The 25,745-nt window shown below is 36.8% G+C and overlaps 1 protein-coding gene across 6 annotated transcripts in view; it reads right to left on the bottom strand.

Moving 5' to 3' along the window:
* Window positions 1-25,745, bottom strand: part of ZNF248 (zinc finger protein 248) — a 56,941-nt gene that overhangs the window by 10,340 nt on the left and 20,856 nt on the right. For all 6 annotated transcript variants that reach the window (XM_045842004.1, XM_045842005.1, XM_045842003.1 and 3 more), the window contains 2 exons: window positions 11,366-11,513; window positions 10,982-11,077 (listed from right to left, as the gene is read on the bottom strand). In XM_045842004.1, the coding sequence (XP_045697960.1) occupies window positions 10,982-11,077; window positions 11,366-11,513 (244 nt within the window). The remainder of the gene's footprint in view (window positions 1-10,981; window positions 11,078-11,365; window positions 11,514-25,745) is intronic.

The raw sequence follows: 25,745 nt of genomic DNA, 5'->3' as shown, positions 1-25,745 counted from the left end.
CAAGAGCTGGAGGGGCAGCTTTCTCACAAACAGAAGGACTATCAGAGGACATTGTTCCTTTCCTGGTACCTCCCCCGCAGCCTGTAGGCAGGCACCATATCTGAGTCTCCTTCAGTGCAGCTAACTCTGTTGGCCCCACTCAGGTGATTCCTTGAAACCCTGCCCCACCAGTCTTTTAGGCCCAACCCAGGCTGTTTCCAGTGGCTTTTCCATACAAATGGCTTCCCTTGGCTCAAGCCATTTTAGGAAAGTCTGAAGCCATACTTCAGACTTTCCTAAAATCTCTCAAAGTAGCATCATCTGGCTTCAGAACGTGGCCTTTCCCGGTCAACTCCAAGCCCAGTACAAGTAGCAGCCATCTGCAGACCACTTTACAGGCCATGCTAGGTAACCCTAAGCAGGGCACAGGTATCAACTGACCTTGGCCTGTACCACTTGAAAGTCTCCAGGAGCCAGCACACCCAGTGCACATCAGGCTACACTGAAGTCCCACCCAACCTCTTCCACAAGGGACTCACCCAAGAGGTGGACTCAGCAGGCTCACTGAGTAAGTCCTGTGCTATGGGGTTGGCCCCTGCAGAGCTGATCCTCCATGGTGGTGCAAGCTGGTCCTTGCAGCCATTTGGCCTGGGGGTAAATCCAGGCCACTAAGGTGCCAATGGCAATCATGGCTCAACTATAATAGAAGGGTATACACAGCCTACACAGGGTAGGAGGTACACCTGGAGTGTCCAGCTCTGATAATTGAGAAGGCTATACAACTGGACCCTACAGGATACCTACATAAGGTCACTTCATAAGCTCAGGAGACATAGCAGCTCTACCTAATATACAGAAAAAAAAAACAAAAAACCAGGGATACAGTCAAAATAGTGAGACAAAGAAATATGTACCAAATGAAGTAACAGAACAAAACTCCAGAAAAAAAACTAAATAAAATGGAGACAAGCACATTCTATTAGATGCAGAGTTCAAACATTGGTTATAAGGATGCTCAATGAACTTAGCCAAAAAGTAGATGAAGTTAGTGAGAACTTTTAACAAAGGGATAGCAAAAATAAAAATGGACCTAGAAAACATGAAAAAGACCCAGTCAGAAATAAAGAATAAGAGCAGTGGCCAGACCAACAATGAAGGAGGAGTGTGGGTGCGATTTGCTCCCACTTAGTGCACCTCATGAACTGATCAAAAGGGTGCAAAACGAGGTGATTTATTGGAAATGGCTGGGCACAAAAGCACCAAGTAGGGAGTGTGGACCGCACAGTACTCTGAGCGCGTGGGCTAGAAACTGGGCACCTGTGATTATTGTAGCCCAGGATGAGCTCCCATCCTTCTGGGACCAAAGGAAAGGAAAAAACAGAGCCCAGAACATCTCTGCCTGGAGAAACCTAGAAGATCTGCAAACTGGGCTGGACAGGCTTTTTTTTCTTCTTCAGAGTAAGAGAGTAAGACTTGGAACTGAGAGAAAATCAGACACAGATTCAGAAAGAAGTTAGAAGGGGAACACCAACAGCTGCTGAGACAATTTTCACTTTGCCTTCATTCAGAAAGAGCACCTTTCTAAAAAATTTATTTCTTCTTTCAGTTTAGTTTTTTGTTCATTTTTGTTGTTGGTTTTTTTTTTTATTCTCCCTTTCATATGGCATTTGAATTTTTCTTCTTTTACTTCATTTGTATTCCAAATAACCCACTGCTCTTGGTCTTTCACTTTTTATCCGAATCCCACACAGCACCCTTCTCTGGTCTTAAACCATTTCCCCATCTTCCTGAGTTTTATTTACTACCATTGTTGTAAACTTTATTTTCTCTGACACTATGTCAAGTTTCTCTCCCTTAATCTTACTATTTGCTCTCAATCTAACCTCACTTAAGCGCTCTTCATTCTTAAGTCAGCTCACATTCTTTTCCCCCTCTAATAGAGTTTTATTTCTTTTCTACCTTTTATAAACAGTGGTTTAGTTGGGTGAAATACCATGGTTATTGCTGTACTTTTCTAAAAGAACTCCTATTTGTTCACTATTTGTACTTAAAATCCCACAGAATACTCTACCTCTGTTTTACTCTGTTTCGCCTTCCCTCTGCCCCTGGTAAGTTGAGTGAAGAATTTTATTTCACTATTTACACCCTCCCTTCTTTTTCTTTTTTATCCTCTCTCAACCTGGGCTTTACTGCTTACAATTATTAGGTTGCTTCGCTCATCTGCTCAAAATTAGTTTTCTTTACTGTAGACATCTCATATTCACTTTTCACTATTTTGTTTCCACTGGTCCAATAACATTTCAATTTTACTACAAACCTCATAGCATACTCTTCCTGTTCTTATCCCATTGTTCTCATCACCCTTTCGTGTTTTGCTTATGTTTTAAATTTTGTTCTCTCCCTGTTGTGGCCTCAGTTCTATCCCCACTCTTATCAGTTCTCCTCTCTCTTACCATGCAAAAGCATTTTCCCCTCTTTTAGTCATCTCATATTTACTATGACATATAATACCCACGATCTCTCTCCAGGTTTATTAACCATAGTTAAATTACAGTTGAGATTGCTGATGTGGTAGGCAGGTTCTTTTTCCTGGCGTAGGTTTGATTGTCTGGTAATACTGCTTTGTTAACCAATACCTGTACAATATTATATGAGACAAAAGGGAACTTGTGACTATCAGCAAACCCATAGAAGGGGAAAACCAACTAACAAAGAAGCCACCAACAGGTAATGCCCATTTACAACAAGAGAGCACACACAAATGGAAGAAAGAGCAACCCTGCAGAATCAAACAAAAAGAACAGAGAGACCCCACCACTGAGCACCACAGAACCCCTACCACAGAAATTTACACCATAAAGACAACAGGCAAAGCAGGGCATCCGGGATTGCAGAAAAAAAACAAAAAGAGTTACCTAAAAGGAGAGACAAAGAAAGAACTCACAGTCAAAAGGTATGGAAGAATCCCCCATAGAAGAGATAAATAAAATGGAGGCAAACAAACTATCACACATAGAATGCAAAATAATGGTTATAATGATGCTCAAGGAACTCAGTGACAACTACAAGGAACTGAGTGGGAACTACAACAGTATGAAAAAGAAAATAGAAACTATAAATAAGAACCAGGAGGAAGTGAAGAATACAATATCTGAAATAAAAAATACACTAGAAGGAACTACAATCAAGCTGGATAAAGCAGAGGACTAAATTAGTGAAATGGAAGACAAGGTAGAAAGAAATACCCATGTAAAGCAGCTGCATGAAAAAAGACTCAAGAATATGAAGAAAGCTTAAGGGAACTGCAAGACAACATGAAATGTAACAACATTTGAATACTAGTAATACCAGGAGGAGAAGAAAAGGAGCAAGAGATAGAATAACTGAAAAAATGACAGAAAACTCCCCTAACCTGAAGAGGGGAAAAGCCATGCAAGCTCAGGAAGCACAGAGGGTCCCAATCAAGATGAACCCAAAGAGGCTTACTCCAAGACACATCATAATTTAATGCAAAATTTTAAAAACAAAAAGAGAACCTTAAAGGCAGCAAGGGAAAAACAGAGAGTAACATAAAAGGGAGCTCCAATAAGGCTAACAGCTTTCTCAACAGAAACACTACAAGCCAGAGGAGAATGGCAAGATATATTCCAAGTAATGAAAAACAAAGGCCTGCCACCAAGAATACTCTTCAGACAAGCTTCTCATTTAAAATGGAAGGCAAAATAAGAGTTTTCCAGACAAAAGAAGGCTATAAGAATACAACTCCACCAAACCAGAATTGCAAGACATGCTATAGGTACTGCTATAAAACAATGAAGGAAAAGAAAGGAACACAGGAAAATGGCAATGAATAAGTACCTACCAATAATAACCTTAAATATAAATGGATTAAATGCTCCAAACAAAAGACAAAGGGGTGGGTGAATAATTAAGAAATATGACACATATGTATGCTGCCAGAAGACAACCACCTCAGAACAAAATACCTATACAGAAAGTGAAGGTTTGGAAAAAAGTATTCCAAGCAAATGGCCAGGGGAAAAAAATGCTGGGGCAGCAATACTTGTATCACACGAAATACTCATGTTCAAAACAAAGGCAATGAAAAGAGACACAGAAGGACACTTCATAATACTCAGGGGAAGAATCGATCAAGAAGACAAAAACATTATAAACATATATGCACCCAACACTGTGTATATATGTATATATGTTCAAATATATTTATTTTTCAAATACAAAAGGAAAATCATGGAGGACTTCCAGAAAGAAATCAACAGTAATACAATTACAGTAGAGGATTTTTAACACCCCACTGTCAAAAATGTATAGATCTTAAAAACAAAATATCAACTAGGATATTGCAGCACTGAACAATGCCCTAGATCATCATCAAATGGACTTAACTCATATATATATATAAACTTTCATCCCAAAGAAGCAAAATACAGATTCTTTTCAAATGCATATATAACATTTTCAAAGGAGACTACATGATAGGACACAAAACAAGCCACAACAAAGTCAAAATCAATGAAATTATATCCAGCATTTTCTTGGACAACAAGGGCTTAAAACTAGAAAACATCAGGGAAAAAATTCAAAAACACTCAAATTCATGGAGATTGAATAGCATCCTAGTAAACAATGAATGGGTTAATAATCAGATCAAGGAAGAAATAAAAAAGTATTGGAAACAAATTTAAATGAACACACAAAAAGCAAAAATGTACTGGACAGAGCGAAGGCAGTCCTGAGAGGGAAGTTCATAGACATACAGACCCACCTAAAAAGATAGAAAAACTTGAAATACAGAACTTAACCCTATACCTACAAGAACTGGAGAAGTAACAACTAAGCCCAGATTGAGTAGAAGGAAGAAAATAACCAAGATCAGAGCAGAATTACATGACACAGAGACTAAAAGAACAATTCGAAGGATCAATAAATCCAGGAGCTGGTTCTTTGAAAAGATAAACAAAATGGACAAGCTTTTAAGCAGACTCATCAAGAAAAAAAGGGGACCCCAAGAAACACAATCAGAAATGAAAGAGGAGAGATTACAACTGATACCATAGAAATACAAACGATTGTAAGAAATTACGATAACTACATGCCAAGAAATTTGAAAACCTTGGTGTAATGGACAAATTTCTAGAAACATAATCTTCTGAAACTAAATGAAGAAGCAGCAGAAAACCTGAACAGATTGATGACTGCTGGTGAAATCAAAATGGTAACCAAAACCTCTTGTCACACAAAAGCCCTGGGTAGGATGGTCTCAAAGGAGAATTTTACAAAATATTTAAGGAAGAGTTAACCCCTATCCTCCTCAGACTATTTCTAATTATCTAAGAAGAAGGAAGACTCCCCAACTCCTTTTATGAGGCCAGCATCATCATAATCCCAAAACCAGATAAAGATACAACAAATAAAGAAAACTACAAGTCAATGTCTCTGATGAACAAACACACTAAAATCCTCAACAAAATATTTGCAAACTGCATCCATCAATACATTAAAAAGATCATACACCATGATCAAGTGGGATTCATCCTAGGAATGCAAGATGGTACAACATTCACAAATCAGTAAATGTAATACATCACATAAACAAAGGAAAGACAAAATTGCATTATCATATCAATAGAAACAGAAAAACCATTTGATATGGTACAGCACCCATTTATGATAAAGACACTCTGCAAAGTGGGAGTAGAGAGAGTATACCTCAACATGATAAAGGCCATATATGAGAGATCTACAGCCAACATCATACCGAAGGGGCAAAAACTAAAACTTTTCAAATGAAACACAGGCAGAAGACAAGGGTGTCCACTTTCACCATCTGTATTGAACATAGTGTTGGAAGTCCTAGCCACAGCAGTGAGACAAGAAAAAAAATAAAAGTCATCCAAATTGGAAAGGATGAAGCAAAACTGTCATTGTTTGCAGATGACATGATAGTGTATATAAAGAACCTTACATAATCCACCAGAAAACTACTCAACCTAATAGGTGATTTTGGCAGCACAGCAGGATACATTCAAGATTCAGAAATCAAAGGCATTTTTGTACACCAACGAGACATCAGAAACAGAAATCAGGAAAAAAAAATCCCATCTGCTAGGGTAACAAGAAAAGTAAAGTACCTAGGAATAAACCTAACCAAGGAGGTAAAAGACCTTTACTCAGGAAACTACACAACACTGAAGAAAGAAATTAAGGAAGACAAAAACAAACAGAAGCATATATTGTGTTCATGGACTGGAAGAATTAACATTATCAAAATGTCCATACTGCCCAAAGCAATTTATAGATTCAACACAATCCCTATTAAATTACCAATGACATATTTCATAGATATAGAACAAACTTTTCAAAAACTTACATGAAACCATAAAGGACCCCAACTAGCTGCAGCAATTTTGAGAAAGAAGAACAAAGTAGGAGGGATCACAATACCTGACACTGAACTATATTACAAGGCTACAGTAATCAAAACAGTCTGGTATTGGTGTAAGAACAGGAACATAGATCAATGGAACAGAACAGAGAGCCCAGAAATAAACACATGTCTCCAAGGTTAATTAATATTGTGCAAAGGGGGGCAGCAGAGGCATAAAGTGGAGTAAAAATAGCCTCTTCAACAAATGGTGTTGGGAGAGCTGGACAGCTAAATGTAAAAAAATGAAACTCAACCATCCACTTATACCATACACAAAATAAACTAAAAATGCATAAAAGACTTAAATATAAATCACAACACCATAAAAGACTTAGAGGAGAACATTGGCAGGAAAATCTCAGGTAATCCATGAACAATATTTTCATCAATATGTCCCCTAGGGCAAGGGACATAAAGGAAAGAATAAACAAATGGTATCTCATCAAAATAAAAAGGTATCTTCAGCCTCTGACTGGCTGAACAGGGAACCAATTGTATGGAAAAATGTATTTGCAAATGATACCTGGGGCAAGGGTTTCTCTCCAAAATATATAAAGAACTCATACCATTCCACTCCAGGAAGACAAACAACCCAACTAAAAATGGGCAAAGGACCTAAAATAGACACTTCTCCAAGGAGGACATACAGAGGCCTAGAGACATATGAAAGGATGCTCAGAACCACTAGCCATCAGTCAGGATGGCCATCATAAAGAAATCAACAAACAAGTCCTGGTGAGTTGTGGAGAAAAGGGAACCCTAGAACACTGTTGGTGGGATGTAGACTGGTGTAGCCATTGTGGAAAACAGTATGGAATTTCCTCAGAAAACTAAACATTGAATTGCCTTTTGACCTGACAATTCCCCTGATGGGATTACACACTAAAAATCCTGAACTACCAGTTCAAAAGAACCTATGCATCCCAATGTTCACAGCAGCACAATTTACAATAGACAAGTACTGGAAGCAACCTAAGTGCCCATCAATAAATGGATAAAAAAACTACAGTACTTTTACATGATGGAATACTATGCAGCCAAAAGAAAGAGCGAGCTCCTAACCCTTTGTGACAGGATGGAACTGGACAGCATTATGCTAAGTGAAATAAGCCAGGCGGTGAAAAACAAATACCATATGATCTCACCTATAAGTGGAACCCAATCAACAAAACAAACAAGCAAGGAAAATTTAACCAGAGACATTGAAATAAAGAACAAACTACCAGTGACCAGAGGGGAAGGGATATGGGGACTATTGGGGAAGGAAGGAGAATGGTCATCAAGGAACATATATAAAGGACACATGGACAAAGCCAAAGGGATGGAGGATTGAGAGTAGGAGTTGGGGAATGGAAGGGTGAGGGGAAGTTGTTGGTGTAAATGGAGACAACTGTATTTGAGCAACAATAAAAAATATGAATAATAAAACTACAATAAATACATATCTGTCAATAATTACTTTAAATGCAAATGTATAAAATGCTTCAATCAAAAATCATATGGAGGCTGAATTCATAACAAAAACACACTCCTATATGTTCTGTCTACAAAAGACTCACTTCAGATGCAAAGACACACAGAGACTGTAAGCAAAGGGATTGAAAAAGATATTTCATGAAAATGGAAACAAACAAAAGCTGGGTTAGCAATGTTCACTCTAAACAAAGCAGATCTAAAAAACACAATAAACAAACAAGCAGAACAGAAACAGACTCAGAGATACATAGAACATTTTGATGGTTGTCAGATGGGAGAGCCATTGGAAACATGAGTAGAAAAGATGAAAGATTAAGAAGTACAGATTTGTAGTTACAGCATAGTTATGGGAATGTAAAATACAGTGTAAGGAATAGTCAATTATATTGTAATAACTATGTATGATGTCAGATGGATACTAGATTCACCAGGGTGATCACTTAGTAAGTTATATAATGTCTGATCATTGGGTTGTATACCAAACACTAATATAATACTGTATGTCAAATGTAATTGAAACAGAAAACATTATTTAAAGTTAAATAAGAGAAAATATTCATAAGTGAAGTTTAAAATATAAGATAGTATGGTTTTCATATAAATTCTGGAGAGCAGAAAGAAAGAAATTGAGAAAGGTAGAATAGGACCATATTGTAATAGTCATGAAAAGAGACTTAATTTTCATTAATTAATAAGAAGCAACTTTGTCAGGCTAGTACATGGATGCTTTAGGTTAAAAAATAAAAGATATTTAGGAATTGGCTCACGCCAGAAATAAAAAAAAAACACACAGTGACATTTCTGGTTTTATGTTGTATCAGTGTTATGTGAGAAAATAATGAGACGCAGTAGATGGTTTTGAAAGGAAAACAACAGGAGTCTGAATAGACTAGTAATAGAAAATAGCAGGTTTAGTAGAGTGACCTATGATTACCACTTAAAATAATAAAAGGATGGTAGAATGTCCCTTATTTGACCTCTGGGAAACAGCCTCTCTGGTTTTCATTTCACTCTGACTTTCTTCTCAATCTCCTGTAATGATGAGATTTAATGGTTTCAAGCTTTGTAAGAGTGTACACTCCCCAAGACTACTTCTCTCAGACAACCACTCTCTAGAAAAGGAGTTAGCAAACTATGACTGCAAGGCAATGGTCCTTGAGCTAAGAATGTTTTTACATTTTGAGAGGAAAAAAGTAGAAGAGGTAGTAGGGAGGAGTAAGGATGAAGAAGAAAGGAGGAAAAAAAGAAGAGGAGAAAAAGTAAGAAGAGAAAGGTGAAAGGGGGAGGAGGAGGAACAGCATCAGGAACAGAAAATATTTGCCATCTGGTCTTTTATTAAAAAAGTTTGCTGACATCTGTTTTAGTAGATCTCCTGTAGCCCCAAGCCTTTAACGTCACCTAAATTGATGCCTTTCAAACGGATACTTCTAGTTTTATATTCCATACTTGTTTTCATCCAATCTCCTATTCAACACACAGACTAGAAGTGAAGTTATCTCGAGCTTCTTGAATCCAAATTTAAATTTGTAATAACTCTTCTATAATCTCTCCTCCATAATTTTCTCTATCTCAGTAAATGATACCTTACTTTATCCAGCTGCTTGAGACAAATCATTGAAGTCAAGAATGAGTCTTCTCTTTCTCTCACATGCTATTATACAATCTAACAGCAAATCCTCTGAGTTTCACCTTCAATGTATCTGTACAAATCTACCATTTCTGAGCACTTCCAACATAGCTTTAGCCACCCACTTTTTCCCTCTAGAGTACATAATAGCCTCCCAACTGGTATTCCTTTCTTACTCATGCCTAAGTGCCACCCACTCACCAAAGTTTATTCACTGTTTAGAGAAGTCAGGGAGACTCTTTTAAACTATAAAATTGGATTTGATGACTCAATCTATTTCCATTTACTAAAACCTCAAATTTCCCAAGTTATTCAAGATAACTTTAATGTATCTACTTTGTCCATGCTACTTCTTATCACATCATCTCTTATCAATCTTCCCCATGCCCACTGGACTCCAGCTATATTGGCCTCCTTTCCATTCTTGACTCTAAGAATACAACTGTCTGAGAAATTCAGCACCTGATGTTTCCTCTGCCTAGAATACTCAGAATCTACATAGCTCACACTTTCACTTTATTAGAATCTCATATTCATTGACCTCATCAAAAAAGATTTTCTCTGACTTTCTTCCCAAATAGTATAATACATGCCATCATTATCCAGCCCCCTTTCCACTGCTTTAACAATCTTTACAGTACCTATCACCACCCAACACATATCTACACACACACACACACACACACACACACACACACACACCCTTGGCTAAGTGGCTCAGTTTGTTGGAGCACTCTCCTATACAACAAAAAGGTTGTGGGTTTGATTCCAGGTCAGAGCACATACCTAGGTTGTGGGTTTGATCCCTGGTTGGGGCACATATGATAGGCAACAGATCGATGTTTCTATCTCACATCTATGTTTCTCTCTCTCCCCAACCCCTTTCTCTCTCTAAAAAAATAAATAAATAAACATATCACAGGTGAGGATAAAAAAATAAATGTGTGCATATACATGTATACTTTGTGTCCTTCCCTGTAATATACACCTTATGATAGCAAGGACATTACTCATTTAAATACCTAAAAACATAACTGGATCATAGTAAGTGCTCATCATATACTTGTTAAATGGATGAAAAGAAGTACTACATGAAAACACACGAGTTAACACAAGGTTTCCAAAGACAACAGAGGGAAGGTAAACAATTCTAAAAGCTACACTAAGAAAAATTATCTAAGATGAAGTCAACTGACTTTGAATTATGGGTATAGGTAAATAACTTATAAAAAGTCAACGAACAGAGGAAAACATTTAGGAGTAAAAGTGACATGGAGAAATGTGAATACTGTAATGGAGGGATATGGGTCAACCATCCTTAGTCACTTGCAAAGGTCTGGGGCTATAACAAGAAACTTCTGAAAGGTATTTAAAAGGTGATACACTGTAAACCAGTGGCTTAAGATCTCATTTACTGTGGCTTCCATCTGCTTGTGAACTCATGAACTCACCTGGGTGACACTGGCTTTGGAATCCTTGCTTTAGTATCCAGGGCTCTTCTCCTTGCTCTATCTTGATGATCACTTCTGGCTTAGTAATGCAATACCCTGATAACAACAAAAAAAAAAGTATAGCTATCTAAACAGCCTGGTTTTAGGGACTCTGAAAAAATGATGGGAAAGAAAGTTAGACTTTAAGAAGCTATTCAAAAAGGTACCCAAATGAACCAACCCCTGAGGAGGTAAGACAACAGCATTCTTTATGATAGCCAAAATAGAGTGTTCATCTCAGAACATTAAATCTCAAGCTTCAAATCAGAAAATTCTACAGGAAGTTCACATGTTTTATCACCTAAGAAATGCATGCTACATGTAGTTACATGGAAAAACTCTTACCTACTGAGACAAGGTGGCTATAATTTTCCAGCATCATGTCTCTGTATAATATCTTCTGAGCAGGATCCAGAAGATACCATTCTTCCTTCGTGAAGTCCACATATATATCTTTGAATGACACTGGTTCCTGTAAGGGTATATTCTTTTTCTTTTTTTTTAAGATTTTTATTTATTTTTAGAGAGGAGGGAGGGGAGGGGGAAAGAGAGGGAGAGGAACATTAATGTGTGGTTGCCTCTCTCGCATCCCCTACTGCAGACCTGGCTCACAATCCAGACACATGTCCTGACTGGGAATCAAACCAGCAACTCTTTGGTTCACAGGCCGACACTCAATCCACTGAGCCACACCAGCCAGGGCACGGTATATTCTTTCTCTATATGAAGCTATCAGAACTATATCATGAGGAAAAGATGTGACAGAAGTAATCTCTTTAGAGTTTACTAAAAATTGTTATACAGGATGCCTTCTTTTGTGTTATATTATGTAGGATAAAATATGTACAGTTGCCACTGAGGGCCTGAGACTGTCCTAACTGCTACAAATACTATTGATGAAAATAAATACAGTTTCTGTTCTCAAAGTGCTTATGACCTGATAAAGAAACATATATATTATCATTTATTAAATTAGACATTGTAGGAACTAGCAGTATGCACAAAGTAGATTGGGGTTACCAAAGAAAAGTTAGTTGTTTTATATTATCTTTTATATTACATTAACTTTCACTGAGAAAATGAAACTGTCAGTTGTTAAAATGAATAGTGGGATTAAAATGAATATGGTGCAGGCCTTGACCAAGTTCAACCTACAATTAATTAAATCTACCAGCCTGCATTTTACCTGCCCACCTGAGAAAAAGACGAACTCTCTCTACTAAAAGAGATAATTTTCTGGAGCCTCTACCATTTTTTATTGTTAAATATGTTTGGCATTCAAAAAAATATTTCATGTTCTGTGAAGAGACAAGGACCAAGAAAAAAAATAGAAGACTCACAGGGGACCCAGATATTTACATTGATAAGCAAAAATTTCAAAATAAATTATGAATATTTTCAATAAAACAAATGAAAATATGAACAAAATAAATGAGAAAGTGGGAGTTCAACAGATACATGGTATGTGTGTTGTGCAGAAAACAATTAATAGAGCAGGCCTGAGACTGTCAGCCCTTGGAAGGTCTGCCACGAGGGGCCCCTTTGGCTGGTATCTGGAAACTTGGATTTCAGGATCATTCTCTGATAAGAAGGGTTCACTGAACCTAATCTGTTTGTGTAAACAATATGGCTTATATTGTGCATTCCTTCTGGAGTCTGGGATTTTACGTGTTAAACAGAGAGTACCTGTGTGACCAGGCCTCTATAAAAACTCTGAGCACTGTCTATTGAACTTCTCTAGCAGACATTTCATGTTTGTTATCACAGCTCATTGCTAGAGCACTAAATGTGTCCTGGGAGAAGACTTTTAGAAGCTTGTGCCTGGTTTCCTCTGGTTTAGACTCCATATGCCTCTTCCCTCTGTTGGTTTTGCTTTGTAACCTTTCACTTTAATAAGTCATAACCAAATACAACTAAATGCTGAGTCATCCCAGTGAATCACTGAACCTGAGAATGCTCTTGGATTTCCTTTGATACATGTGTGTATGCATACACACATGTGATATATACATTCACAGATATATTAAATGGGCATGCTAAAGCTGCAAAATATAGTATCTGGAATTAAGAACTTATTAGATGGGTTCAAAATCATACTACAGAAAGGAGAGACAATCTGAAATATGTATGTATCTAACAAAAGAGTATGAAAATAAATACAACAAAAATGATAGAACTGAAAGAAAAATGGACAAGTCATAATCATAGTTAGAGACTTCAACACTCCTCTCTTAGTACTGAGAGATCAAGCAGACAGAAAATCAGTAAGTATATAAATGAACTGAGCAGCACTGTCAATCAATATGATCTAACTGATTTCATCCAAAATAGTAAAATACACATTCTATCCTTCTATTCTAGCTCACATGGAACATTCACCAAGATGGAACACAGTTTAGGTCACAAAACACACCTTAATAAATTTTAAACAACAGTTAATTATACAAAATATATTCTCTGACCACAATGGAATTAAATATAAATTACTGAGCAAGTGACAGCTGGAAAATTCCCCAAATACTTGAAAATTAGGCAACAGATTTATAAATAACTTACAGGTCAAAGAAGTCTCAAAAGAAATTTTAATATATTTTAAATAAAATTAAAATGAAAATACCACTTATCAAAAATGTGTGGAATGCAGTGAAAGGAGTGCATAAAGGGAAATTCATAGCATCAAATGAATATGTTAGAAATAAAAGCTTTAAAATCAGTAACCTGTAATGTCAGAGGAATGGCACTGTGAGAGATCCCCCTAGATTTCTCCCCTTGAAGTTTCAACAACTTGAGCAGCTATAGTTCAACAAAGGATTCTCTTTTCAACACACAAACACATCTGAAAGATATGCACATTTAAACATCTAACAGAGACCAAGTGGGAATGAACCAGGGAGTTAAGAGGGAGAAGAGCTCAAAGGAGCCAGGGACACAGCCCTGCGGCCTGTGGGTCACTGTGGGAACCAGCCAGGAAAGGGGAGAAATCAGGTTGTGGCTGGCACTCCCTTCAGCAGAAAGGAGTCAAGAGATTTAGTGAGCATTACTTTATCAGTGGGCAGCATAAGCTGTGGCTGATCCCAGTGACCTGGGCAGAGATGAAGTACAAACGTGTGGCCACACTTGTCTGGCAATCAGCATTCCAACAAAGCCCAGGACCTTGGCAGCCTACTCTTAACCTCCCAGAGCTCTTCTCCTCAGTCTTTGATGTCAGGCTGCAGAGCACATTATCTGCAAACTCGAAAACTGTCACTACAGAAATAGCACACTCTATGACTAATCCCAGGGTCAGGTGGAGGCACAGGAAGGATGACACTAAGGTCTACTAGTCTTCATTGCTGGGAGGGCAAAACAAAAAAGGAGGCAGATAGGTTCCCTAGCCTACCTCACTCACACACTGAGGATGAACTGCCACAGAGTCTGGTTGTTGGGGAATACCACTGGGATTTCAAAGATTTGGAGCCCCATTGCCCACATTGCCTCAGGGGGAGATCAAGGTGACTTGAAAATGCAGAATAAGGAAAAAATAAATGGGACTATATCAAACCAAAAACCTTTTGCACAGCACAAAAAGGCAACTAACCTATGGGGAGAAAGAATTTGCAAGCAGCAGCTCTGAAAAGGAGGTAATAACCAGAATATATAAAGAATTGATATAACCCAATACCAAACAAACAATCCAATTAAAAAATGAGCAGAGAGCTTGAACACTTCTCCCAAGAAGATATATAAATGGCCAATAGATACATGAAGAAATGCTCAGCTTCATTAGCTATTAAAGAAATGCAAGTCAAAACTACAATTAATTACCACCCCCACACCTGTTAGAATAGCTATTATCAACAAGACAGATAATAACAAGTGTTGAAGAGATTGTAGAGAAAAAAGAACCCTCATTAACTTCTGTTAGGACGTGTACACTGGAAAAGCCACTATGGAAAATAGTATGGAGGTTCCTCAAAATATTAACAATGAAGTTAAAATATAACCCAGCAATGCCTTTTCTGGGTATCTACCCCCCAAATTTTAGAAAGATATATGTACCCCTATGTTCATTGTATCATTATTCACAGTAGCCTGAACATGAAACAACTAAAGTGTCCTTTGATACAGGATTGTATAAAGATGTAGTACATACATACAATGTAATATTACTCAGCCATAAGAAAATATGAAAAACTACCATTTGTGACAACATGGATGGACCTTGAGAATGTTATGCTAAGTAAAGTAAGTCAGTTAGGATAAGTTAAGAACAATATGATTTCACTCGTGTTAGATATAAAACTGAATGTCACAGACGTACACAACAGTATGGTGGTTGTCAGTAGGAATGCAGGTGGGATGTAGTAAAGGGCAAAGAGGGCCAAATATTGCTGATATATGGTGATTTGACTTTGGGCAGTGGGTACACGATGCAATATAGAGATCATGTATCACAGAAATGTACACTTGAAACATATGAGCTTATTAACCAAAGTACCCCCAATAATTAAAAATAAAATAAATATAAAATGTAATAAAATAAAAAGTACAAACTACCAGTTATAAAATTAGTCACATGTTGTAAAGTATATGATAGGGAATATAGTCAATAATACTGTAATAACTATGAATAGTGCCAGATGGGTACCAGAATTATTGTAGTAATAACTTTGTAAGGTATATAAATGTGCAAGAATTCTGTTGTACACCTGAAACTAATGTATTATTTGTCAATTATAATTAAAAAATAAATTTAAAAAATTGGTAACCTAAGTGTAAACAAGAGAAAAAATTCTAATTAACTCTAAAGCAAGCTAAACAAAGGAAATAATAAAAATCAGGTTGTCTATGAAATTAAAAACATGAAAAAATAGAGAAAAATCAGTGAAGCCAAAGCAGCCTCCTCAAAAAGATCAGTAAACCTCCAGACAATATCACCAAGAAAAAGAGAAAAATTACAAGTTACAAATCTCAGAAAGATAGGTCGACACTACCTGATGCTAAAGGGCATTAAAAGTATTCTCTTAATGAAAATATTACGAACAATTCTATTTCTGAAAAATTGATAGCTTAGATGAAATGGACATATTGCTTAAAAGACACAGCTACCAAATGAAAACTAGATAACCTAAATAGAACTATATCTGTTTTAAAAATTGAATCAGCAACTAAAATTCTTCCGAAGTAGAAAGCTCCAAACCCAGATGTTATCACTATTAAGTTCTACTAAATATGTAAGGCAGAAATATTACTAAGTACCCATAATCTCCTCCAGTAAATAACACCTGAGTACTCATTACATGAGACCAACATTACCCTGATAAGAAAACCAGATAAAGAGAATATAAGAAAACTAAAGACCAATCTCTCTTATTAACATAGATGCAAAAATCTTCAGATTGGCATATGAAACTTCACAATATATAAAAAGAATTGTAAACCACAACCAAGTAGAATTTATTCCATTTATGGAAAGCTGGGTCAACATTTAAAAAAAAAAATCAATCAATAGAGGAAGATGGTGGCGTGGTAGGAGGGGGCAGATACCACTTACCTCTATACACAGAAGAAAAACCTAGCCGATCTACGGAGTAACAGAGCAAACAAACAGCCAACATACCCCAGCATATATGAAAACAGGAGACGAAAAATTATAGCAGACATTAAAAACCAGACATGAGACAAAGAAATGCTGGAACTGTGAAAAGACCACAGTTGGAACCAAAGAGGGGGCATCCCAACAGCTGAGAGAATGAGACAAATTTCACTTTGCTATTACAAAGAACCTGCAAGTTATTGCATATTTGTATTATTATTTTTTCATTATTCGTACATCTTTTATTTTAATACTATTTTTGTATTTCTCTTCTTTCTGTTTAGTCTCCTTGGCTTGGCTGGTTATATTGTATCGTTTGACAGGTTTCCCCTGTTCTCTCTTTCAGAGTGTATTGCTAATTTACTGTCCTTCGCTTAACTTGTGTTCCATTAGCACAGTATTCAAGGTCCTATACTCCCTATTCTTGTTATCCAGATCACATAGATTCTATCACATGATTGTTGCTCTAATATTATTGTAAATAATAGCTGTTCCATACAATTGTACCCACACAACACCCCTCTCAGATCTTAGCCCACTTCATGGTTTCCTGAACTCTATTACTGTAGTGGTTAACTCTACTCTCTCACACACTACACCTATTTACTATCCTTTACTCTCACATTACCTCAGAATCTGACCTCCAACAACCTCACTGCCTTCTAGATCCAACTCACAAACTTTTGCTTCCCAACAAGAGACTTATCTTCTTTCCATTCTTTCTAAAAAGTGGTTAGTTGGCTGGAAGATCACGGTTAACACTATATGTAGACAAAGGATCTCCTATCTCTTCTCTACCAGCTGCTACTGTAAATATCATAAAATACTCTCTTGCTGTAGTAAACCATTTTGCCTTCCCCTTCCAACTTATCACAAAAAAGGGTAGGTGGAAGCTGTGAACACCAGGATATATGCTGGAAGAGGAAACCCAACAACAAAGGAACCACCAACAGATAACAACAGAAGAACATGAAGGAGGTAGTGGAAAGCACACTAACCTCAATCCAGGACCTATCTGGAAATACAACTAAATAGTGGAGAAATTACCCAGAAAAAACAACTGAACAAGAGGAGAGAATCATCAAAACCTTGTACAAACAGAAGAACCAACTTCAACACAATCTGTCTTCACCAGCACAACAAAATACAAGAGGTGGTGGACAGAGTGACCCTCAGTTAACCAGCTGGTGGGAAGGAACCACCAAAAAAGACCCAACAACAATCAAAACCCAAAGAAAAACACAGAGCCAAATTAAATGACAGCCCAAGACCAGTGAGCTCGGGAGATCAAGAAGACTGCACCATTGAATCTCACAGGTATTCTACCACAGAAGTTCACACCATAAACCCAGGGAGCCAGAACAGGTCAATTTAAGATGCTGAGGCTAACAAGAAGAGTCTCACAAACAATGAGAAGACAAAGAAACAATCCCCAAATGAAAGGAAAGGAGGAAGCCTCAGAAAGAATGATAAATGAAATAGAGGCAACTCAACTATCAGATACTGAGTTCAAAGCAATGGTTATCAGGAAGCTCAATGAGTTTACAGTGAATTACCAGAAACTACAAGGAAACTACAATGAACTCACTACAAACTGTATCAACATAAAAAAGAAATTAGAAACTACCAACAAGGGCCAAGAAGAAATGAAGAATACAATTTCTGAACTGAAGAACACAGCAGAAGGAATAGAAAGCAGGATCCATGAAGCAGAAAATGAGATCAGTGAGCTGGAGAACAAAATAGGAAAAAAACCTCAGAAAGAGCAAAAAAAAGGAACAGAGGCTCAGGAACAGAGGCTCAGAAACAGGGGATTAAGGGAAATGCAAGACAATATGAAAGGTAATAATATCCATATAATAGGGATACCAGAAGGAGAATAAGAAGAGCCCAGGATAGAAAACCTGTTTGAAAAAGTAATGATGGAAAACATCCCTAATTTGTACAGAGAAAAAGTCACAGAAATCCAGGAAACACAGAGAGTCCCGATCAAGAGGAAACCAAAGAGGCCCACTTCCAGACACATCATAATCAAAATGGCAAAATTCCAAGATAAAGAGAATCTTAAATGCACAAGGGAGAAACAGGAAGTAACACACAAGGGAGCACATATAAGGTTAGCAGCTGATTTCTCAATGCATACGCTCCAAGCCAGAAGAGAATAGCAAGAAATATTCCAAGTAATGCTAACCAGAGTCCTGCAACCAAGGCTACTTTACCTAGCAAGGCTCTCAATCAACATACAAGGCCAAATAAGGAGCTTCCCAGATGAAAGAAGTCTAAAAGACTACACTTCCACCAAACCAGCCCTGCAAGAGATGCTAAAGGAATTGCTTTAAGGAAAGGAAGGAAAAGAAAGAGAGAGAGAGAGAAAGAGAGAGAGAGAGAGGAACACAGGTAGGAAAATGGCAATGAGTAAGTACCTATCAATAATAACCTTAAACATAAATGGATTAATGTTCCAATCAAGAGACACAGAATAGCTGAATGGATAAGAAATCATGATCCACACATAGGCTGCCAACAAGAGACCCAACTCAGAAAAAAAGACGTACACAGACTGAAAGTGAAGGGCTGGAAACAAATTTTCCAAGCAAACAGACAGGAAAAAAAAAAAAAGACAGGTAGCAATACTCATATCAGACAAAATAAACTTCAAAAAAAAAGGGCCATAAAGAGAGACCCAGAAGGTCACTGCATAATACTCAAAGGAAGAATCCATCAAGAAGACATAAACATTGTAAATATATATGCACCCAACAGAGGAGCACCCAAATACATAAAGAAAATCTTAGAGGACTTCAAGATAGATAGTGACAACACAATTAAAGTAGGGGATTTTAACACCCCACTGTCAAAAACGGACAGATCGTCCAAACAAAATATCAACAAAGATATTTTTGCATTGAATAATGCCCTAGATGAAATGAATTTAACTGATATATATAGAGACCTCCATCCCAAATAAGATAAATACACATTCTTTTCAAATGCACAAGGAACATTTTCACAGACAGACCACAGGATAGGACACAAAACAAGCCTCAACAAATTCAAGAAAATTGAAATCATACCAAGCATTTTCTCCAACCACAAGGGACTGCAACCAGACACCAACCCCAAGGGAAAAAACCCAAAACACTCAAAATCATGGATATTGAATAGCATGCTATTAAACAAGGAATGGGTCAAGAATGAAACTAGGGAATAAAAAAGTTTCTGGAAACAAACAAAAATGAACTCACAACCACCCAAAACTTATGGGGCACAGTGAAGGCAGCCCTGACAGGGAAGTTCATAGTGATACAGGCCTGCCTAAACAAGATAGAAACATTTCAAATAAACAACCTAACCTTACACCTACAACAACTCGAGGAACAACAACAAAGAGAGCCCAGAGCAAGTAGAAGGAAGGAAATAACCAAGATCAGAGCAGAATTAAATGACATAGAGACTAAAAGCACAACTTTAAGGATCAATAAATCCAGCAGCTGGTTCTTTGAAAAGATAAACAAACTGGACAAGCTTTTAAGCGGGGTCATCAAGAAAAAAAGAGAGAGGACCCCAAAAAATACAATCAGAAATGAAAGAGGACAGATTACAACTCATACCACAGAAATACATAGGATTGCAAGAAATTACTATGAAGAAATGTATGCCAAGAAATTTGAAAACCTAGGTGAAATGAAAATTTCTAGAAAAATATAATCTCCCAAAACTCAATGAAGAAGAAGCAGAAAGCCTTAACAGACCAATAACAGCAGATGAAATTGAGGCAGTAATCAAAAATCTCCTGACACACAAAAACTCTGGACCAGATGGTTTCACAGGAGAATTCTACAAAGCATTTAAGGAAGAGCTAACCCCTATCCTTCATAGACTATTCCAAAAAATCCAAAATGATGGAAGAGTCCCAAACTCTTTTTACGAAGCCAAGATCATCCTAATCCCAAAACCAGATAAAGACACAATGAAGAAAAAAAACTTCAGGCCAATATCGCTGAATGAACATAGACACTAAAATCCTCAACAAAATATTGGCAAACTGCATCCAACAATACATTAAAAAGATCATACATTATGACCAAGTGCTATTCATCCCAAGGATGCAATTAATGGTACAATATTGGCCAATCAATAAATGTAATATATCACATAAACAAAAGCAAAGATAAAAATCACAGGATCATATCAATAGATGACGAAAAAGCATTTGATAAGGTACAGAACCCATTTATGATAAAAACACTCAGCAAAGTGGGAGTAGAGGGAGCATTCTTCAACATAATAAAGGCCATATACAAGAGACCTACAGCCAACATCATACTCAATGGGCAAAAACTCAAATCTTTTCCACTAAGGTCAGGAATAAGACAAGGTTGTCCACTTTCACCACTTCTATTCAATATAGTATTGGAAGTCTTAGCCACAGCGATCAGACAAGAAAAGGAAATAAAAGGCATTCAAATTGGAAAGGAGGAAACAAAACTGTCATTGTTTGCGGATGACAATATAGTGTACATAAAAAATCCTATAGACTCTGCCAAAAACTGCTCAACCTAATAAATGAACTTGGCAAAACAGTGGGATACGAAGTCAATATCCAGAAATCAAAGGCATTTTTGTATACCAACAAAGAAATAGCAGAAGCAGGAATCAAGAAAAAAATCCCATTTGATATAGCAAAAGGAAAAATAAAATACATAGGAATAAACCTAACCAAGGAGGTAAAAGACCTGTACTCAGAAAAGTACACAACACTGAAGAAAAAAATCAAGGAAGACACAAACAAATGGAAACATATACCATGTTCATGGATCGGAAGAATTAACATCATCAAAATGTCCACACTACCCAAAGCAATTTACAGATTCAATGCAATACCTTTTAAAGTACTAATGGCATATTTCAGACATAGAACAAACACTTCAAAAATTTATATGGAACTATAAATGATCCCAAATAGCTGCTTCAATTTTGAGAAAGAGAGCATAGTAGGAGGGATCACAATACTTGATACCAAACTGTATTATAAGGCCACTGTATTCAAAACAGCCTGGTACTGGCATAAAAACAGGCACATGGACCAATGGAACAGAACAGAGAGCCCTGAAATAAACCCAAGCTTCTATGGTCAATTAATACTCAACAAAGGGGGCAGCAACATAAAATGGAGTAAAAATAGCCTCTTCAACAAATGGTGAGAACTGGACAGCTACAAACAAAAAAATGAAACTCAAGCACCAACTTACACCATACAGAAAAATAAATTCAAGGTGGATAAAAGATTTAAATATAAGTGTGACAGCATTAAAGTCCTAGAGGAGAACATAGTCAGGAAAATATCAGGTATTTCACACAGCAACATTTTTACTGATATGTCCCCTAGAGCAAGGGGCATAAAGATAAGAATAAACAAATGGGATCTCATCAAAATAAAAAGCTTCTGCACAGCTGAAGAAAACAGTATTAAAATAAAAAGAGAACCAACCATATGGGAAAACATATTTTCCAATGATACCCCAGACAAGGGTTTAATCTCCAAAACATATAAAGAACTTACACAACTCCACTCTAAGAAGACAAGCAACCCAACTGAAAAATGGTCAAAGGACTTGAACAGACACTTCTCCAAGAAGGACGTACAGAAGATCAAGCAACACATGAAAAGATGCTCAGTATTGCTAGCTATCAGAGAGATGCAAATTAAAACCACAATGAGATACCACTTCACACCAGTCAGAATGGCCATCATAAACAAAGCAACAAACACAAGCGTTGGATAGGTTGTGGAGAAAATGGAACCCTAGTGCACTACTGGTGGGATTTTAGAGTGGTACAGCCACTATGGAAAACAGTATGAAATTTCCTCAGAAAACTAAAAATGGATCTGCCTTTTGACCCAGCAATTCTACTGCTAGGATTATACCCTAAAAACCCTGAAACACCAATCCAAAAGAACCTATGCACACCAGTGTTCATAGCAGCACAATTTACAATAGCCAAGTGTTGGAGGCAACCTAGGTGCCCATCAGTAAATCAATGGATCAGAAAACTATGGTACATTTACACAATGGAATTCTATGCAGCAGAAAGAAAGAAGGAACTCCTACCCTTTATGACAGCATGGATGGAACTGGAGAGTATTATGCTAAGCGAAATAAGCCAGGCAGTGAAAGACAAATACCATATGATCTCACCTTTAACAGGAACCAAAACAAGAAAACAAAAAAACAAGCAAAATATAACCAAAGACACTGAAATAGAGAATAGGCTAACAGTGATGAGAGGGGAGAGGGGAGGGAATTTCAGGAGGAAAGGGGAAGGGTTTATAGGAACAAGTATAAAGGACATATGGAGAAAAACTAGGGTGGGGGTGGAAATGGGAGGGGGCAGGGCTGGGGGGATGGGCTGGGATAGGAGTAAAAGACAGAAGAGTGTACTTGAACAACAATTAGCATAAAATTAAAAAAAATAAAAATAAATAAAAAATCAATCAATATAATTCAGCACATCAACAGGCCAAAGAAAAATCATATGATCATGTTAACTGATGAAGAAAAAACATTTGACAAAATCCTACATCCACTCATGATAAAAACAAAAACTATGCAACTCAGCAAACTATGAAAAGAGTGGAACTTTTCAGCTCGATAAACACAATCTACAAAAACATTACATTTAATGTTAATGGACTGGACACTTTTTGCCTAAGCAAAAAACAGGGCAAGGATGTCCTGTCTCAATATTGCTATTCAACTTTGTACTGGAAATCCTGACTACAGTAAGATAAAAAACAAACAAATAAAATGTATACATGTAAAGATAAAACTGTCTTTATTTGAAGTCAACTTGATTATCAATATAAAATTCCCAACGACTACAAAAAGAAAAAAACAGCTCCAAGTTATAAGCATATACAGCAACATTTTATAGGGTAAAAGGTCACTATATAATAAAAAAGTCAACTATTTACCTCCAAGATCTGTCCAGAAGGTATCCAACCATGTAATATAAAAAATAGAGACATTTAGTGAAGAGGATATAAGGTACAAGGAACATTGTACAAGAGAAAATGACACCTCAGTCCCCTTCTATGTAGGCACCTTGGGACCTCACACAGTTCTCTCAATAGCTATCAGCTGCCCTGTTGTATATTCCTGAACCTCACTGATGGTCTGAAATCTCTCCTCTTTCAAAGGCGATTTTAGTCTTGGGAAAAGCTAGAAGTCTCAAGGCGCCAAATCTGGCTTTGAGCAGGAACAGGGCTGAGTCACCTGGGTGATTTGATGTTTCACCAAATATTACACAAGACGTGACCCATGAGCTGGTGGTGTGTGGTCGTGATGAAGTTGCCAATTACCAGTTGGCCATAGCTGTGGCCTTCTGAATCAACCAAATAGTTTTCGCAGAGCAATGTTCAAGCTTAATACAATAATTGATGCAGATTCACTGCTCTACTCAGTCATTTTGAATGGGATGGCCACACAGTACACATGCTTTCTCAATGGTGTCTATTGCCCTCACTGACTAGTACAGTGAAGTCATCACTGTTTGTGCATGCTCATTCTAGTCCAATCTCCTTAGCTGTCAGGTAACATAAATCTCTCACAAACTGTTCTTGTTACATTAACAATAGTTAGGCTTTTTCCAGACATGCCTTGGTATATCAGAATAAGCAACTGGAATTTCATGTTTTCAAATGAAAAAAAAAAAAACAATTATAGTATCACACAAATAGAAAAGTACTCAAGTATAAATCCAACAGAATATCTACATGGATTTGAAAGAAAACACAAAACAAATGGAAGAAATCAAAGATCTAGGTAAATGGAGATATATTCCATATTCATGAATTAGAAGACTCAATACTGCTAAGATGTCAATTCCTTCCAACTTAATCTATAAATTCAATACAGTTGAAATTTTTAAAAAAGCTATTTTGTAGATACTGATGAAATGATTCTAAAGTTCATAGAGAAAGGTAAAAGACCTAGAATAGCCAACATAATGTGGAAGAAGGAAAAAAAGGATTCACATTATCAGATTTCAAGACTTACTACCAAGCTACAAGTAACCAAGACAGCATGCTCCTAGTGAAAAAAGCACATAGATCAATGAAACAGAATAGTGGGTCCAGGAACAGACACACCAAAATATATTGCACTGGTTTTTGACAAAGGCACAAAGACAATTAAATGAAAAAAAAAAAAAAAAGTCTTTCAACAAATGGTATCTGATCAACTGGAAATAAAAAATGAACCTAGACAAAGACCTTATAACTTACACAAATATTAAGTAAAAGTGAATAACAGACCTGAATATAACATGCAAACCTATAAAACTTCTAGAAGATATAGAACATAAAACATAACAGAAAAAATATTTATGTGATCTTGGATTTGGTGCTGAGATTTTATATATAACAGAAAAAGCACATTACATGAAAAAATACATGGGTTGGGTTATATTAAAAACAAAATCTGCGGGGCAGAAGCGGGGAGGAATGTGGGAATGGCTGGAGTGGGAGGGTAGGGAGTAAATGCAGACAACTGCGATTGAACAACAATAAAATAATTTAAAAAAAACTGACCTCTAAGAAAATGAAAAACAAACAAACAAACCACAGCCTAGGGGAAAATATTTGCAACAAATATATATACTAAACAAGTTGCATCCAAAATACACAAAAGACTCAATAAGAAAAACAAATATACAATAAGACTCAGTAAGAAAAACAACTGACCTAATTAAAAAATGGGCAAAAGATCTGAACAATCATGTCACCGAAGATATGTGGATAGCAAATAAACACATGAACAGATGCTCAACATTATCTGTCATTAGCGAAATGCAAAAATGAGACACCATAACACATTCATTACAATGGTTAAATCCAAAAGAGTAACCATATCAATTTCAGTTCCAAATGCAGAACAAGAGGAATTCTGATTCATGGTTGGTAGGAATGCCAAGGGATATAACACCTTTGTAAAACAGTTTGACAGTCACTTGCAAAGATAAACAGTTTTAACATATGATCCAGCAACTTCATACCCTAGGTGTTTGAAAATTTATATCCATGCCCAAACCCACATCTGTATACTTCTAGAAACTTAATTCACCATGGCCAAAAATTGGAAAGAAACA

Source organism: Phyllostomus hastatus, unplaced genomic scaffold, assembly GCF_019186645.2.
Source record: "Phyllostomus hastatus isolate PE091 unplaced genomic scaffold, TTU_PhHast_1.1 phas_contig_38, whole genome shotgun sequence".
Classification (NCBI taxonomy): Eukaryota; Metazoa; Chordata; class Mammalia; order Chiroptera; family Phyllostomidae; genus Phyllostomus; species Phyllostomus hastatus.
Note: the sequence above shows the minus strand (reverse complement) of the source record. Positions and strands in the feature narration are given on the sequence as shown.